Below are 19730 nucleotides of genomic sequence, written 5' to 3' on the forward strand. Positions count from 1 at the left end.
CTGCAAGTTTACCTTGAGAGAATCCTGGACTAGGACTCCCAAGTCCCTTTGCACTTCAGCATTATGAATTTTGTCACCGTTTAGAAAATAGTCCATGCCTCTATTCATTTTTCCAAAGTGCAAGACCTCGCACTTGCCCACGTTGAATTTCATCAGCCATTTCTTGGACCACTCCCCTAAACTGTCTAAATCTTTCTGCAGCCTCCCCACCTCCTCCATACCACCTGCCCCTCCGCCTATCTTTGTATCATCGGCAAACTTAGCCAGAATGCCCCCAGTCCCGTCATCTAGATCGTTAATATATAAAGAGAACAGCTGTGGCCCCAACACTGAACCCTGCGGGACACCACTCGTCACCGGTTGCCATTCCGAAAAAGAACCTTTTATCCCAACTCTCTGCCTTCTGCCTGACAGCCAATCGTCAATCCATGTTAGTACCTTGCCTCGAATACCATGGGCCCTTATTTTACTCAGCAGTCTCCCGTGAGGCACCCTATCAAAGGCCTTTTGGAATTCAAGATAGATAACATCCATTGGCTCTCCTTGGTCTAACCTATTTGTTATCTCTTCAAAGAACTCTAACAGGTTTGTCAGGCACGACCTCCCCTTACTAAATCCATGCTGACTTGTCCTAATCCGACCCTGCACTTCCAAGAATTTAGAAGTCTCATCCTTAACAATGGATTCTAGAATCTTGCCAACAACCGAGGTTAGGCTAATTAGCCTATAATTTTCCATCTTTTTCCTTTTTCCCTTCTTGAACAGGGGGGTTACAACAGCGATTTTCCAATCCTCTGGGACTTTCCCTGGCTCCAGTGACTTTTGAAAGATCATAACTAACGCCTTCACTATTTCTTCAGCTATCTCCTTTAGAACTTTAGGATGGAGCATAACAATCTCCAAGATTAGCATCCAGACATATCCCTATTACAGATGAATAACCAAAGACTGGAGACGCTGCGGTTGTTCTCGATCGAGAAGAGCAACTTGAAAGGAGTTTTCATGATGGTGATTAGTATCATGAGCTGTCTGGACAGAGTGACTGGCAAACTGTTTCCAATGGCGGATGGATCGAGACCCAAGGTAAACGGATTTAATGCGAACGGAAAAAAATAATCAAAGAGCCAGAAAAAGAGCATTTTTAAGATATGCTGTGTGTGGTTAGCATCTAGAATGCACTGTCTGATAGTAAGGTTTAGGTAAACTCAAAAGCTGACATTTAAAATAGTACGAAGTCTTACAACACCAGGTTAAAGTCCAACAGGTTTGTTTCGATGTCACTAGCTTTCGGAGCGCTGCTCCTTCCTCAGGTGAATGAAGAGGTCTGTTCCAGAAACACATATATAGACAAATTCAAAGATGCCAAACAATGCTTGGAATGCGAGCATTAGCAGGTGATTAAATCTTTACAGATCCAGAGATGGGGTAACCCCAGGTTAAAGAGGTGTGAATTGTACCAAGCCAGGACAGTTGGTAGGATTTCGCAGGCCAGATGGTGGGGGATGAATGTAATGCGACATGAATCTCAGGTCCCGGTTGAGGCCGCACTCATGTGTGCGGAACTTGGCTATAAGTTTCTGCTCGGCGATTCTGCGTTGTCGCGGGTCCTGAAGGCCGCCTTGAAGAACGCTTACCCGGAGATCAGAGGCTGAATGCCCTTGACTGCTGAAGTGTTCCCCGACTGGAAGGGAACATTCCTGCCTGGTGATTGTTGCGCGATGTCCGTTCATTCGTTGTCGCAGCGTCTGCATGGTCTCGCCAATGTACCACGCTTCGGGACATCCTTTCCTGCAGCGTATGAGGTAGACAACGTTGGCCGAGTCGCACGACTATGTACCGCGTACCTGGTGGGTGGTGTTCTCACGTGTAATGGTGGTATCCATGTCGATGATCTGGCACGTCTTGCAGAGATTGCCATGACAGGGTTGTGTGGTGTCGTGGTCACTGTTCTGAAGACTGGGTAGTTTGCTGCAAACAATGGTTCGTTTGAGGTTGCGCGGTTGTTTGAAGGCAAGTAGTGGGGGTGTGGGGATGACCTTGGCAAGATGTTCATCGTCATCAATGACGTGTTGAAGGCTGTGAAGAAGATGACGTAGTTTCTCCGCTCCGGGGAAGTACTGGACGACGAAGGGTATTCTGTCGGTTGTGTCCCATGTTTGTCTTCTGAGGAGGTCGGTCCGGTTTTTCGCTGTGGCGCGTTGGAACTGTCGATTGATGAGTCGAGTGCCATATCCCGTTCGTACGAGGGCATCTTTCAACGTCTGTAGATGTCTGTTACGCTCCTCCTCGTCTGAGCAGATCCTGTGTATACGGAGCGCTTGTCCATAGGGGATGGCTTCTTTAATGTGTTTAGGGTGGAAACTGGAGAAGTGGAGCATCATGAGGTTATCCGTAGGTTTGCGGTAAAGCGAAGTGCTGAGGTGATCGTCCTTGATGGAGACGAGTGTGTCCAAGAATGCAGCTGATTTTGGAGAGTAGTCCATGGTGAGTCTGATGGTTGGATGGAACTTATTAATGTCATCGTGTAGTCGTTTCAGTGATTCTTCGCCGTGGGTCCGTCAAGGACGGTCACCTCAGTTCGGAAGACCCCAGGAGGCAGCTTGTGTTCTGGGTTTTTGTGAAGCGAGTCAGACTTGCAAATTGGTTAAAAATGAATAATACTATGCCTACAAATCCATCTCGAGTTTTATTGAGGCCAGACTGACGGGTAAAGAATTCAACATTTGTCACTTGGTGCTGGCAACCTGGGATTTCTCCAGACGGTTACCGACCAACTGCGAAATCAGAATTAGACTGATTTTGGACAAGGAAAGTGGAAAAGGGCCCACAATGTGTGTCGCTGGAAAATGACACACATTGATTTTCCCCTCTTCTTATGGTCTGATTGGTCTGGTCACTCGCGGTTGGCACGGAAAGATCGTCTCAACGAAATCAAAGGTCAGTCTGGGGATTAGAAAATTTAACTGAAAGGATATCATAAATTGATAGTTCGGTTTTGGATTAATTTTGGAATTGATGGGACATCGAATTGATGGTTTAATTCCACATGTGTGTAGTTTTGGAATTGATGGGACATCGAAGTGATGGTTTAATTCCACATGTGTGTAGTTTTGGGATTGATGGGACATCGGATGATGGTTTAATTCCAGGTGTGTGTGTTTTGGAATTGATTTAATTCCACGTGTGAGTGTTTTGGAAACTATAGTTGATTAAGCTAAAATTGTATCCTTGGACTGTAGTGGCGAGAAATGCAGTCTTACGGATTAGTTCGAGATTATGGGGAATTGCTCGGATAACACGAATGATCCAGGCACGCCATTGCAAATATTATGTGATATTTATCCAGATAAAGCGAGAGATTTTAGGACAATGTCAGCAACCTTAAGGAAGAAATTGGGTGACGAATGGCCACTAGGGGGCAGTAAAGACCTGGACATCATTAAGAAAATTCAGGGAGAAATCTGGAAAAAGAGCCAAAGTATGAAAGCAAAAGAATTAATTGGATTATGGAGACAATATTGTCAAGAGAAAAGAGATAAGACCATGTTATCAAGTTGGCAAGAAAATGTCCTTAAAATGGGAATTCCAATCAGTGAAGGGGGAACCAGAAAACTCTGGAAATCTTGAAAAAGGAGTGTGCATTCAAAAAACACGCAAGTAAAGAGAGGGTGGACTCGAGTAAAAAAAATGGGCTACGTAGTTCAATGGCTGGCCTTGCATTGACAGAAGGAGATGAGGACCTAGAGAATTGGACCATGTCGGGTAGAGTCTCGACTGCACCAGTAGCATTGTCTGCACTAATTCCGGAACCACCAAGGTATCATAATTTATATCCAGTCACTGCTCCCCAGATTGAAATCATGCTAGCCTCTCCAGCCCCTTCGGTTGATAGCTTGGGTCCTATTTCAGCATCTTCACCGTCTGTTAGAGAAGGGGAGCTCTGTTCAACAAGCCCAGTTAGCTCTAGGACCCGATCTTGGACAATGTGAGAGGGGCCTGATCCTATCCAGAAACAATCACGCATACCACCTAGATCCCTTCAGACCGATATGGTAGGACAGAAAAGTACGAGAACAAAGAAAGAGGATGGGAATGGTTCTGAGGAGCTGGAGCTCCCCTAGTGCAAGGGAAGGACGTCAAAGTCTTTGAAGAGCCAGAGGAATCCGCTAGAGCATCCCCTAGTGAGACTCTGAGACAGTTGCCGATTAGGAGAATGCTGTAACAGCAGCCACCCAGTCCACGATAGACGTTTATTTCCCATGGAGACCCAGTGAGATGATGGCTATTCTGGCTGCAATTCCAGACAGGAAGAAATCTCCTGCTGCTTTCGTGGATTATCTGAGAACTACCATCTCAGTTAATCATGCTGATTCAAGGGACCTCTGGGCCCTAGTCCAGCAGGTTTTAACCCCAGCAGAGTACCGCAATCATCTCAATCACTTGAATTATGCTAGCCACGCCGCACTTCAGCAAGCCCATGCTTTGGACGATGATAGACGGGCACAAATTCTGAATGCATTGAATGTCACATTTCAAAAGCCCATAAACATTTCCGCTATCTTAGACCTCAAACCTAAAAAAACTGAAGAGCCAGAGGAATTTCTGGAACGTTTGAATGAAATCTACCGTGGGCAGTCAGGCGACTTGCCGTACCAAAATGGTCAGAATTCCCCTCAATATTGTGCTATGTTAATGCATTGCCTACCATCTTCCGTGGCTACTGCCGTGAAATGTAATAACATGAATTGGACAGAGAACGACCCTTCTCAGATGGCCAGGCAGACAGATTTTATTGGAAGAAGGGTGTAGGCCAGGATGGAGGCTCAGTTACAAAGATTAAGACTGAGTATGTAATGAAAAAGGGTGATCTGAGACCCCAACCAGCGGCAGAAACGGTGGCTTACCAGCTGGAACCCCAATATTGTGACCTTGGGTGGGTGGATCAACATGGGGTAGGATATCAAACCCACCCAAATGGACCCTCAGCTCCTCTTTATGGCCCACCATACAACAGCTTCACAACTGCCGCCCCCTCTGAGGGGCCATTGGTCTACTGGGAAGAGAGGACGGTGCAGATATAGAGGGAACAATGCATGTTTTAATTGCGGCTGTGCAGATCACTGGCAACAGGAATGCCCCTTTAAAAGACGGGCAGCAGAAGGAGACTACGCGACCCAAAGGAGGGGGTACCCACCAAGGGGAGGACAGACGAGGTACACTGACTTCTCCCAGGCAAACCCTTTCCCAACACAAGATTGACTAGCTAATTTAGTCATAAGGACTCTCCAATCGGACAGGAAACCTATTATTTCTCTGCAGATAGGAGATCAACATTACCCATTTATAATCAACACTGGAGCAGCCATGTCTTCTCTGCAATCAGAACTTCGACTACCACTATCCGACCACACCCAGCATTTATCGGGGTTCCAAGGACAGGTGTGTGAGTATCCTATTTCGGAACCTGTGACAGTCACTTACGAGAATAAGTCTGCGGATCATCAGTTTGTGGTGACGACTGGATTGGACTGTTACTTGTTGGCCCAAGATTTACTGTGTATCTTCCAGCTACAGCTAGAGTACGGAGACAAAGGGGTAACGGTTCAATCATGGAGGATGAGACAACAGTGCTATATTTCTATCACTCCCCAGTGGTGGACGTTAGACATTGAACATTCACTGCACCACGTTACTCTGGCCTATGACAGAACCGGACAAAACAGGGAGTTGGAGGACAAATACCGGCCGTTAATTGGGACCGAATGGCCTGTCAAGGTTACAGCTACAGTCACGGGAAAAGAAGGTACAGCCAATTTTGTTACAATACCACCACATTTATGGCCACAGCCAGCTTCTCATATTTCACATCAGGTCCACGACCAGTACCATGCCAAGGATCTGGGGCCTATGGTAAGGAGGGCAGTGGATCGTTCAGATCTAACAGAGTACGCACTTCAAGTCACGCCAGACGGCACTTCCATAAAATATTTTGAGGTCCCTGAAATGATTAACCCTCGACTTCAGCATCACCTGGGACGTAACGTTTTGGAATATGTCAACCCACAGGTCTGGGCGGAATACCCATCACAAGTGGGACAGACAAATGTTACACCCATTAAGGTAACGATTAAGGACCATGTAAAGCTGTCTTCCATTCGGCAATACCCCCTGAAACCCCAAGCTGCCCTGTCTATAGACAAATTAATCCGAGAGCTGTTGACACAGGGTATTTTGGTCCCTTGCCAATCAGAATGTAACACCCCCATACTTGCTGTGCCTAAACCAACCAAACCAGATCAGCACCAATTAGTACAGGATTTACGTTCAATCGCACAGCCGTTACATGCTCTCGTCCCTAATCCTGGCCACATACTGGCTCAAATTCCAGCTCAAGCCCGGGTCTTCGCCATAATTGACCTTCAGCACGCTTTCTTTGCCCTTCCACTCGCATCTGAAAGCCAATATTTGTTTGCATTCACTTACAATGGACAGCAGTATACCTGGACCCGACTGCCTCAGGGGTTCGTCAACTCACCTCCGCTCTTCTCCAGATGTCTGCAGACCCAACTCCAGGCCTTGATATTGGAGCATGGTTCCACTCCAGTGCAGTATTGGTAGTGAGTCCTGATGAGCCCAGTAACAGGGATGATGTAATCCAGTTATTAAACCACCTATACTCGTTGGGTTATGTTGTTTCACAATCAAAGGTCCTGGTGGCTCAGACAAAGGTCAAGTTCTTAGGAGTTTTACTTACAGCCACAGAAAGAAGTTTCAAACCCAGTAGGATTGAACCAATATGCCAATTCCCCGCCCCTACCACAGCCAATTGGCTGGGTATGGTGAATTATTGTAGGCAATGGATACCAAACATCGCTGACTATACAAAGCTGCTGACGCCTTACACTAGTGAAGGGGGGAATTTTACTCTCACCACCGAGGCACTCAAAGCTTTCCGTTGCCTGAAGCAGGCCTTGTTACAAGCACTGGCCCTCGGGAGGCCCTTGTACGACCGACCGTTCCAGATATACTGTACTGTTCTGGAAGGATGTTCAACAGCGGTACTCACCCAGCAACATGGGGACATGCACCGGCCCGTAGCATATTACTCATCCAAACTCGACCCAGTGGCGTTGGGCCACCCTGTTTGCACCCAGACCTTGGCAACGATATACAATAGTTTGCAGGCTGCTGCCAATATAACTCTCCAACAGGATATTACGGTGTATAGCTCCCACTCGGTCATCCCACTACTGGGGCAACTGCAGACTCAGCATCTTACCGCAGCTCGTCAGAATAGGTATGAGATATACCTTTTGAACAATCCACGTCTGACATTTAAATACTGTACCACTATCAATCCAGCCTGTTTTCTTAGCGGTCCCCCTGTCCATGAAGACGCACCTGGCCACGACTGTTTAGCCTTTATTCAGGAACCTACCACAATATGGGAAGATCTGAGTGATATTCCGTTAGAACAACCTGACATGATTATGTATGTTGATGGCAGTGCATTAGTAAGCCCCACTGGCCGGAGACTGTCCGGTTACACAATCATAGATCAGGATGGTCTGATCCTAGAAGCGGCAGCTTTCCAGACCCCTTATTCAGCCCAACAAGCCAAACTTTTTACCCTTACCCGTGCATGTATACTTGGGGTAGATCGTCGGGTAAATATTTACACTGACTCCCGATACGCCTTCGGGGTAGTTCATGACTTCGAACAGCTCTGGAGGAATAGGAGATTCCTTACCTCGGCAGGCACAGAAATATCCAACCGGGGTTTAGTTAATAACCTACTGCAGGCCCTCCTTATGCCCACGCAGATTTCCGTCATTAAATGTGCTGCCCATACAAACGGTAAGACCCCAGTTGACGTTGGTAATGAACAAGCAGATTGTACAGCGCGGACAGCCGCGCAAATTCAGCAAGTGATGGTGCCTAAAATGTTAAGTCAGACTAAACGATCTACTATAAATATGTCTGCTTCTGACAAGCCAATGCCAACCATCCAAGACGTCATAAGGTTACAGGAGGATGCTCCTGAGAGTGACAAACAAATGTGGAAACGGTTAGGTTGTACATATGATTCTGTTTCCTCTTTATGGGCCATGCCAGCACATCAGACTTGTATGTCTGATGTACTGGCTTTATGGGTCATTGAATGTGTACACTTTGCAACTCATTGTGGGGCTCGGGGGGACTAGTGATTTGTTGCTGGACACTTGGTGGCACCCTAAAATGCAGGGGTTGGCCCTGAGTATCAGTAATCGGTGTTTGATTTGTCAGCAATATAACACCGGCAAAGGTATCCCTTGTGGGATGGGGCAAACCCCGTTGCCCAATGGTCCCTTTGAGATGCTCCAAATGTGTCAATGTTATAAATATGTTTTTGTCATTGTGGATGTGTTCAGCAGATGGGCGAGGTGTATCCGACTATCGATAATAAAGCTGCTACTGTGGTTAAAGTTCTGATGCAGGAAATCATTCCCCGGTACAGTATACCAGCTCAGTTAAGTTCTGATAACGGGCCTCATTTTATTGGACAGATTAATAGAGAGTTCTGCTCCCAGTTGGGCATACGCCAGCAGTTACACTGTGCTTACAGACCGCAGGCGGACGGGTTGGTTGAGAGACACAATCAGGCCCTCAAAACTAAATTGGCTAAATTAAGAGCAGACACGGGACTGACATGGCTTAAGTTGCTCCCCGTTGCCCTCTTCCAGCTGCGGGTTACACCTGCGGGACTGGCCCGGCTCTCTCCTGCCGAGATCCTTTATGGCAGACCTCTTAGAACTCCCTGGAGCCTGCATGTTCCCAGGCTGGTTCAGTTTCACCATATGACTGAAGAAATGACCAGCTATGTTCTAGCCCTCACTAAGGTCCTCAAGGAGCCCCATGGCCAGGTCCGCGCGGCTCACCCGCCACCGCCCCCATTACCTAGCTCACTTTCAGTGCAGCCCGGTAGTTATGTCATGGTCAAAAATTGGACTCGGAAAGGGTCGGAGCCACGATGGGAGGGGCCTTTACAAGTTCTCCTTATCACCCCCACTGCAGTTAAAGTGGAGGGAAAGAGTGCTTGGGTCCACTTCCACCACTGTAAATTGGGTCCACCTCCATCACGGAAATTGGGTCCACCTCCACCACTGTAAAAAGGTCGGTTACTAACCTGCCTCCCTTCCCCAGCGCTGTTTTACAGGTGTGAAGCATGATGGGGTGGCTACGCACCACCTGTGTAATCTTCGGCCTCGCCTCGCTTGGAGTGACATCGGCGACGGACATGGAAAAGGGAAATATCATCTACATCTGTAACCCCAACCAAACTACAAGTACATTTTATTTATGCAGAGGTGATGTTCTTCGCTGCCCCCATATACGAGGACATGGTATCGACTCATGGAAGGTCATCAGGTTAACGGACAATGCAGGACTCATGAAGCAATTGTACCGGTCCCGGCGATGGGAAGGGAACATTACATGGATATTGCCTTGTTTTTGGAGTACATGTAAATTTGATTTTGGACGTGTTAAGATTGGTGCCATAAAGGTGAAATCAGACCGCCAGGAGAGGGTAGGAAGAGGTTATGAGAGAGAGAGGGGGACTAGAGAGGACGGGGAGTGTAAGGAGGGGAGTACAACTAGAACGTAGGTTATCAGGAGATACACTTAATCCATTTAGGGCCCAGACTGAGGAAAACCGGGTAGTATGAATCTCTTCTACCAGATTTACCACAGCTTGTATGGCCAGGGACGAGTTGTCTGCTACCCGAACCCCGCAGCGGTGTCTAGGTTATTTTCTGTTTCACCGCTTTGGGGCACTCCCCAAACGGTGGTTCATTGTCAGCATTCCGAGCCACTGCCCGAGCAGGTCACTCTTCCTTACGATCCGGGTTCAGCACCACCGGCTATTTGCCTTCCCCTTCCTCAGGATAATTCCCACTCACAGTATGATAGGCTGCAACGGTAGAGGGCGTACATACCTAGCCACTTCACTCCCAGTAGAGACTCCCGGTCGTACGAGAATTGTTTCAGCAGTGACTGGTACGGCTGTTTGCTGGTAGAGGTGGAAACGAATATAACATGTCTGTCCCCCACCTGTACGGACAGGAGGTGTCATATCACTCAGGTGTCTGGCCAATGCGTTTGTTACAACACCACTGGCGTTCCATTGAACGCCGGCCTCCAACTCCTTTGTGGCTGGGCGTATGTCTCTCATATCACTGTTGGGACTCGGGCTTTCCGCATTGCTGGGAGGCCTGAATGGGCGTTCTGAAGCTGGATAAACTGGGCTACTGGGGGATCCCTACGCAACCGATATACTAATTGTGATGCAAGCCTGTACACAGAGCAAGGAGACTACTTTTTTTTAAATGGCACAGCGACCAATGTTTTGTCACCCCCATTTCCCCACCAAATTGCTATCGGGACTCTAGTCCCTACCACAGTCCCCTGCCCCTCGGCGTGGAAGCTGCATAATCAGTTAGCACGCCGGGCAGTCTCAGCTGAATTCTGCGAGAACTGGAAAAAACCTCAGGTTCTCGCACCCAATCGGGGCCACTCAGCCGGGTGGGGAATTCTGAGCGTCTTGACACTGGGAGGTGTGGGGGGTTCCTTGGTGGTCAGCGATAGGAATTATTTTATTTGTGGCCTTACCATCCTGGGAAATGAAACCTAGGGAGCCCTCGGGGCAATAACCAAGGAATTGTCTCAGCTGCGGTTGTTTGCAATGCAGAACCGGTATGCTCTTGACTATCTTCTGGGCCATGAGGGTGGGGTATGCACCATAGTGCAGGGCAACTGTATCATGGGAGTTCAAGACCTAACCGCTAACATCACTAAATTTATGGATCGTATACGGGACCACCTGGACGGAATTCAGGATCCTGGCTCTTGGGGTAACTGGGGATTTGGAGGTTCGAAGGACTGGTTGATAAATATGGCCATGTATTTAGCAGTGGCACTCAGCTGCATCTTTGTGGGCCTGGCCATCCTTAAATGCGTGATGGGTAGAATGCGGGGTGCACTGGAATAGATAGACGCCCCTAGAATCTTGGCTGTTAGGATCCACGAGGGTGCAGCGGATGAAGAAATTGGAAATTGGAAATGCAGCGATGAATCTTTTTAGATGAGGGGCCGTAGCTACGGATTGAATAGACAGATTATCATGAAATGATAAAAGGAGGAAATGACGAATGTGATATAAAATAGTTAGTTTAAATATTAGTTACAGTAATGTAGATAGAGGCCAGTTTAATTCTAGTGAGTTCACAAAGGACAAAGGATTTCAGCAAGCATGGCAAGGAAGGGGGGAGGGGTGTCTGGTAGAGGAGGGGAAAAGGATGCTGGGTAACAAGAGGCTCAGGGTTAAGGAATCAGAAGTGAGCTAATTAGGATGTATGGTCAGGTCAGGAGGGGTATAGGATGACCTATGGGAATCGTGTCTGTGAAACTTGATGCCATTTGAATGTATTTGTGGAGATTCCTTTGTTTCCAATAGCACTCGGTTCGGAAGACCCCAGGAGGCAGCCTGTGTTCTGGGTTTTTGTGAAGCGAGTCAGACTTGCAAGTTGGTTAAAAATAAATAATACTATGCCTACAAATCCATCTCGAGTTTTATTGAGGCCTGACTGACGGGTAAAGAATTCAACATTTGTTACCGGAACATCGCAGCACCCCCCCCCCCCCCCAACCCCTGACCTGGTGCAGCTGGTGGGTAGTTGGCAGAACGGGGCAGCACCATGCCACCCGGGACACCCGAGCAGTGGCCGGGTCCTTCCAGGCTGTGTCGGCCCAGGAGACGTGTGTCAACGGGAACCCTAGTTGCAGGGCAGGAGTCACAGCAGGCCACCTCCGCCCCTACGGTACCATCTGGGGAACCACCTAGGCATAGCGTTAGGGCTCATAAGGCCATAAAGCTAGACACTAGTTAAGTTGGCACACGTCAGGGCACAGTTGAGTTATTGGGGCTAGCGCACAAATTGTGTATATATTTCCGCTGAATAAACACCGACTACCACCGTTAAAACCTGCCTCAGTTCTCTGTCTGCTGTGTGTAGGGGTGGGCTGGTCAGTACCAGCTGGGGGGGGGGGGGGAGGGGGGTGTTCCCGACTGTCCCCAGCACTCCCACCCCAGGGTTTCAACGAGACCGTGTGATAGACTGGCCAACTCGCATGCAGGGATCACCCAGGTGGACGGTGCTACTGTGGGCATTGTGATAGTCTGTATTAGGGGTATTGTGGTACCTAGATTGGATGTACCTGATACTATCAGACCATTGGTAGAGCCTGTCTGCTGGTCCCGCCCAGCAAGGTGGAGTATAAGAGTCTGTGTACCCTAACTGCAACCATTCTGTACCATGCTCTGCTGGGGAAATATCTAGTTCAATAAAGCCTTCAATTGTTCTATAATCTCGCTTCAGGAGTGATTGATCGTGCATCAATTTATTGAACTAGATTTGAAGAATGGAGCTCCGCATCAAGCCAGAGTGTCAAACTCAGCGGCAACCTTTAAACACTGGCTGGCGTGTTTCAACGGATACATCAGGACGGCCACGACTACACCCACAGAGGACCAGAAACTGCAGGTTCTCCACTCAAGGGTGAGCCCAGAAATCTACATGCTCATGGAGGACACGGACGGTTTCGAGGCCGCGATGACTCTGTTAAAAGGATACTACATTCACCCAGTAAATCAGGTTTACGCCCAACATCTTCTAGCTACCAGACGACAAACTCCGGGGGAATTGTTAGACGACTTCTACAGTGCATTGCTAGTATTAGGTAGGAACTCGAACTGTCCGCAAGTTTCAGCCAGCGACCACACCAAACTTTTAATCCGGGACGCTTTTGTTGCGGGTATGCGGTCCTCGTAGATCCGCCAGCGGCTGCTGGAAAAGGAGACGCTGGATCTCAAGGAGGCACGGTAACTTGCAAGCTCCTTAGACGTAGCCTTCCGCAACGCCCAAGCGTATGTCCCCGACTGCGCCGTACCCCATGGACAGCGTGGACCCCACCTGCAGCCGATCCCGACGCATCCCCCAATTCCCCACAAGTGTGTGCTGCGCGGCTGCCAGGCAATCCCAGGGGGCCCCGATGCTATTTTTGCAGCCAAACCAAGCACCCCCGGCACCGCTGCCTGGCCTGATCCGCAACTTGCAAGGGCTGTGGGAAGAAGGGGCATTTTGTGGCGGTATGCCAGACCCGGTCGGTTGCCGCTGTCTCTGCAGGCAACCCGGGCCCACCGCCATTCCCCTCCTCGCAGGCCATGTGCGGCCCACGGGCGCCGCCATCTTGTCCTCCAGAGGCCATCTGCGATTCATGGGCGCGGCCATCTTGCCCACCCACGGCTATGTGCGATCCATGGGCGCTGCCATCTTGGATGATGTCTCAAGACCCTGATTCGGATGGCCCCGTAACCGATGAGATCTCCCAGCTTCTGCCACGACTCGCCTCGGTGACACTGGATCAGTCTCGGCCCCGAACTCTTACAGCTGCTACGACGACGGTACTCATCAACGGGCACAAGACATCCTGCCTGATCGACTCTGGGAGCACGGAGAGCTTTATCCACCCCAATACGGTAAGGCGCTGCTCCCTCACTATAAACAAAAAATCTTCCTGGCCTCCGGGTCCCACTCTGTGGCGATCCAGGGGTACTGCGTAGCCAACCTCGCTGTCCAGGGAGTAGAGTTTAACAACTTCTGACTCTACATCCTCCCTCACCTCTGCGCTGCCACACTCCTGGGATTGGACTTCCAATGTAACCTCGAGAGTTTAACTTTTAAATTTGGCGGCCTATACCCCATCTCACTGTCTGCGGCCTCGCGACCCTCAAGGTCGCCCCACCTTCTCTGTTTGCAAACCTCAGCCCCGATTGCAAACCCGTCGCCACCAGGACCAGACGGTACAGTGCCCAGGACCGGACGTTCATCAGGTCGGAAGTCCAATGGTTACTGAAGGAAGGCATTATCGAGGCTAGCAACAGCCCCTGGAGAGCTCAAGTGGTGGTTGTAAAGACCGGGGAGAAGCACAGGATGGTCATTGACTACAGTCAGACCATCAACAGGTATACGCAGCTCGACACGTACCCTCTCACCCGCATATCTGAAATGGTCAACCAGATTGCACAATACAAGGTCTTTTCCACTGTGGACCTCAAATCCGCCTACCACCAGCTCCCCATTTGCCCGGACGACTGCAAGTACACTGCATTCGAAGCAGATGGGCGGCTCTATCACTTCCTCAGGGTTCCCTTTGGTGTCACAAATGGGGTCTCGGTCTTCCAACGGGAGATGGACCGAATGGTTGACCGGTACGGTCTGGGGGCCACGTTCCCGTACCTAGACAATATCACCAACTTCGGCCACGATCAGCAGGACCACGACACCAACATCCGCAAATTCCTCCATACCGCCACTCTCCTTCACCTGACTTACAACAAGGAGAATTCAGCACCGATCGTCTAGCCATCCTTGGCTAGGTAGTGCACGATGGAGTCATAGGCCCCGACCCCGAATGCATGCGCCCCCTCATGGAGATTCCCCTACCCCACTGCCCCAAGGCCCTGAAACGCTGCCTGGGGTTTTTCTCGTACTATGCCCAGTGGGTCCCCAATTATGCGGACAAGGCCCGCCCACTAATCCAATCCACGGTTTTTCCCCGATCGGCAGAGGCCCTCCAGGCTTTCAGTCGCATCAAAGCGGACATCGCCAAGGCGACGATGCACGCAATCGATGAGTCCCTCCCCTTCCAGGTCGAGAGCGACGCATCCGATGTAGCTCTGGCTGCCACCCTCAACCAAGTGGGTAGGCCCTGTGGAAGCCAGGTATTTCGAATACAACTAGTATAGGTAAAAGATAGCTGTTTAAGCATAAATATTAAGCCCCAGTTTTAAATACCCATTTATACAGCATAATTCACTTTTACTGAGGTCCGTTGTTCTGGCAAATGCATATTTTCAAAGACAGTGTGACATTAAAACAGCACAGTTGCAAGACAATTTGACACTGCTTGTGTTAATTGTCAAGGACAAGGACTGAATACCATAGCAACATGAAGGCACCATTGTTCACAATGCAGATAACAGCTAAGTCAGCAAAAGACCCAGTTTTTGTTGGTCAGAATATCACATTTCATAACATGAAGACATGAAACAATTAAAAGCTGATGTTGCACATTGAAGATGGACGGCTTGCCATCAAATCAAATGTGTTTGAGTCTAACCCAAACCAATTAGGATTATATTGGGGTGTGATTAGATGACTTAAGACAGATATGAAAGTGTATAACTGAAAAGTTTCCGCCCGCCATTTTAGTGTTGTCTGTTCTTTAATAGTTGTCTTTTTCGGGGTGTTAGTCTGTGTCAGTGATGTAGTGTACTTTTGACTTTGAGTTTGAGTTTAGCTGAAGATTAGCTCTCTCTCTCTCTTCATGTTTCATTTCCAGACTTTGACCTTTTAAAAGTTACTTTCGAGCTGTCTGCCGAAGCAAAAAAGATAATGTCTGTAATTCTCTGAAAGCTTTGAATTGTCTACGAATTGCCTTTTAAATGACTTTCAAATTGTAATCAAGCAACTACAAATAAAAACAATTCTTTTTGGCACCTGAGAAGTTTTAACTGCAAATTTCTGCTGAGTCCCAGTATTCGCAAAGTGCTACTGGTAACCGAATAGCAGAGATGATATAAATTCCTTCAACGTTACACAGTCGAATAATACTAGGAATCCAACAACTTGGCATAGTCCAGAAATATTACAAATCTTACAACTTGTCGTATTGCGCCAGGACTTTGATTCATCAACTAAGCTTCCCCCAAACTTGGCGTAGTTCGACAGGTTAAGATCCCTTAAAATTAAAGATTCTCAACAATTGGCGAGCCAGCCAGGAGTTCTTTCAGTTCTTTCAGTTCGATTCCTTCAAGTTGCAGATTCTAACAGGCCCGTGGCCTTCTTTTCTCGCACCCTCCATGCCTCCGAGATCCGTCATTCCTCCGTCGAAAAGGAGGCCCAAGCCATCGTAGAAGCCGTGCGGCATTGGAGGCATTACCTGGCCGGCAGGAGATTCACGCTCCTCACTGACCAACGGTCGGTAGCGTTCATGTTCGAAAATGCACAGCGGGGCAAAATCAAAAATGATAAGATCTTACGGTCGAGCTCTCCACCTACAACTAGGAGATCTTGCATCGTCCCGGGAAACTCAACGAGCTTCCTGATGCCCTATCCCATGGCACATATGCCAGCGCACAAGTGGACTGACTCTGGACCCTTCACGATGACTTCTGCCACCCGGGGGTCACTCGTTTCTTCCATTTTATCAAAACCCGCAAACTGCCCTACTCCATCGATGAGGTCAGGACCTTCACCAGAAACTGCCAAATCTGCGCGGAATGCAAGCCACACTTCTACCAGCCAGAGAAAGCGCATCTGGTGAAGGCCTCCCGCCCCTTTGAACGTCTCAGCGTGGACTTCAAAGGAACCCTCCCCTCCACCGACTGCAACACTTTCTTCTTGAACGTGATTGACGAGTACTCCCGGTTTCCTTTCACCATCCCCTGCCCCGACAAGACTGCTGCCACCGTCACTAAAGCCCTCCATAGCATCTTTACCCTGTTCAGTTTCCCCGCCTATGTCCACAGGGTCCTCCTTCATGAGCGATGAACTGTGTCAATTCCTGCTCAGCAGGGGCATTGCCTCCAGCAGGACGACCAGTTACAACCCCCGGGGAAATGGACAGGTAGAGAGGGAGAACGGAAAGGTCTGGAAGACCGTCCTACTGGCCCTGTGGTCCAAGAATCTCCCAGTCTCCCGCTGGCAGGAGGTCCTCCCCGATGCACTCCACTCCATTCAATCACTACTGTGTACCACGATCAACGAAACACCTCATGAACGTCTCCTTTTCTTCCCGAGGAGGTCCTCCTCCGGGATCTCGTTCCCAACTTGGCTGGCAGCTCCTGGACCCGTCCTGCTCTGCAAATATGTGCGGGCTCACAAACCGGACCCATTGGTCGAGAGGTTACACCTCCTTCATGCTAACCCTCAGTAAGCCTATGTGGCGTACCCCGGTGGCTGACAGGACAGGGTCTCCCTCTGGGATCAAGCACCCGCTGGATCCCTACCCACACCCCCCTCACCAACCCCACCCACCCTCCCACCGGCGCACTCCACTGCTGCCCCCTTCCCAGGAGGATCGGTCCTCCCACTGGTCCCATGCGATGAAGCAGAAGACGCCACCCTCCCGGAGTCACGGATGCCTGAGCCGGCACCTGTATCACCGCCGAGACTGCGACAATCGCAGAGGACGACCAGGGCCCCCGATCAACTAATAGCTTCATTATGAAATGTATCTGTAAATAAATACTTGTAAATAATTTGTGTGACATGTAAAAGATAAAACACTGTATCACCGACGGGTACCGCCATAACCTCTACCACTGTACAACGCAAGGCCACCACCCCCGCCGGACTCTTTTTTTAACAGGGGTTGAATGTGGTAGTCTGTATTAGGGGTATTGCGGTACCTAGATTGGATGTACCTGATACTATAAGATCATTGGTAGAGCCTGCCTGCTGGTCCCAGCAAGGCGGAGTAGAAGAGTCTGTGTTCCCTAACTGCAGCCATTCTGTACCATACGTTGCTGGGGAACATCTAGTTCAATAAAGCCTTCTACAATCTCGCTTCAAGAGTGATTGATCGTGCATCAGGCATGAGTCAGACATTGTCAAACAATGTGGAGCACCAGAACTCATCGTAGAGCGGATTGACATCATCCTCCATCCCATGGACTAGACCCACTGTCATTGCCAACCCAAGGCCCCCAGCTCAAAGCGCCGCAGGTATGTATAACGGAGGGGTGTGCAAGCGGGCGGTTTGACGGTATGGATGGTGAGGGGGTGTGGGTCTGGGATGTGGTGTCCATGCCCCTGGCCAGCAGCCCCCCCCCTCCACCCCTTCCCTCCTCGTCACTGAACCTTGACGTGATCAGAGTGCCCCGTCCGCATTGACCCTGGCGATGACATCCTGCGGCCTCCCGTGCCTGCCCGGGCCTCATGTCCTGCTCACCGTCCCCCTCCCCCGCGTCCTAACTTCCACCTCATCCTCCAGCACATCGTCCCTCTGCTGTGTGATGTTGTGGAGGGCGCAGCAGGCCACCACGATGTGGGCGACCCTCTCAGCCTCATACTGGAGGGCCGCTCCACAGCGGAACAGGCACCTGAAGCGCATCTTCAGGCTGCCGAAGCACAGCTTGACGATGATCCTGGTCGCAGCATGGGCATCATTGTAGCTGGTCTCCGCGTCGATCTGTGGCCTCCGGATCGGTGTCATCAGTCACGGCCACAGCGGGTAACCCCTGTTACCCAGAGGTCAAACCTCAGCCGGGGGTGGGGGGGTGTCCCTCGAACATGTCAGGAATCACTAAGTGTGCCAGGATGAAGGAGTCATGCACACTACCGAGCACAGAGGTGAATGATGTGCAGCTGATGGTCAGAAAGCAGCTGGATGTTCATTGAGTAGTACCCTCTTCTGTTAGAGTAGAGTGCCTGTTATCTGCTGGTGCCTGTAGGGCATCCTGGTGATGGCAGCGTACCCCAATGCCCGAGCATCCTGGTGGGCTCAGTCCACATGGCACAGGATGTATTCAGGCACCTGGGCCTCTTTTGTGATTTCGGCGTTGGCAAATGGAGAATCACGCCCATAGTATGATAGCCTTTCCCATTTGCAGCATGATCTGGACAATATTCAGGCTTGGCCTAATCAGTGGAAAATAACATACCTGTAGCAGACGTTGCAGAAAATGGCGATATCCAACAGGAAAAAAATCCAACCATCTTGCGTTGACATATAATGGCATTACTTGGGCCGAATGCCCAGCTACTGATATCTACTACTGAAGTCTACTATTGATCAGACACTGAGCTGGACTGGTCACATTAATACTGTGGCTGCAAGAGGAGATCGGAAGCTGGAAACTAGCGGGGAGAAACACAGAACCAGACTCCCCAAAGCCTGTCCAACATCTACAAGGCATATGTTCGGATATGATGGAATACTTCACACTTGCCACTCTGAGAGCAGCTTCAACAATAATCAAGATGTTCAACACATTCCGGAACAATATAGCCTCGCTCTCTTGGTACCAAAATTATCATAATTATCATTCCCTTCCTCTATACCTGCGTGCATTGGCCACTCTGTGTATCATCTACACCATACTGTTCAGCAACTCAGCAAAGCTCCTTCGACAAAAACTTCGAAATTTGTACCACATAGAAGTGTGAAGACAGCCCAGTCACAGGAATATTGCCACCTTTCAGCTCTCCTCCAAACCACTCAACATCTTGACTTAAGTATATAGCCGTACCTTCACTGTGGTTAGGAACTCTGGAATGGCCACTTCCCGATTACAAAATGGATACTTTGCAAAGATTGCAGGGAAAATGGACAACACTGAGAAAACATGCAGGTTCAGGGTTTGTCTGTTTATTGAAGCCGCAGCTCCCAGATTAGACCAAAACTGTAGGCTCATTAGCATACTAGTGGCCCATCTCCGGGAACAAAACAGTAACATTTGAGTAACCAACACTAAGGCAGACACCCCGGCGCCAGAGGACACCGGAACAAAGCAGGCCAACAGCCACCGAAGACATGCCCAGCCATCAGGGCACCCACCCCTTTATTGATGTTGTTGCCATTACAGAGACCTGGTTGAGGGAAGGGCAGGATTGGCACCTAAACGT

General features: G+C 49.5%; 1 protein-coding gene across 2 annotated transcripts in view; it reads right to left on the reverse strand.

Moving 5' to 3' along the window:
* Window positions 1-19730, reverse strand: part of LOC140390091 (protein phosphatase 1 regulatory subunit 1C-like) — a 224968-nt gene that overhangs the window by 51871 nt on the left and 153367 nt on the right. Inside the window, exon 3 of one of the 2 annotated variants that reach the window (XM_072474994.1) lies at window positions 5482-5574. The exons of the other annotated variant lie outside the window; for it this stretch is intronic. Within the exon in view, the coding sequence (XP_072331095.1) occupies window positions 5482-5574 (93 nt within the window). The remainder of the gene's footprint in view (window positions 1-5481; window positions 5575-19730) is intronic. 2 annotated transcript variants of the gene reach the window in all.

The sequence above is a fragment of the Scyliorhinus torazame genome, chromosome 14, assembly GCF_047496885.1.
Source record: "Scyliorhinus torazame isolate Kashiwa2021f chromosome 14, sScyTor2.1, whole genome shotgun sequence".
In the NCBI taxonomy this organism is placed as follows: Eukaryota; Metazoa; Chordata; class Chondrichthyes; order Carcharhiniformes; family Scyliorhinidae; genus Scyliorhinus; species Scyliorhinus torazame.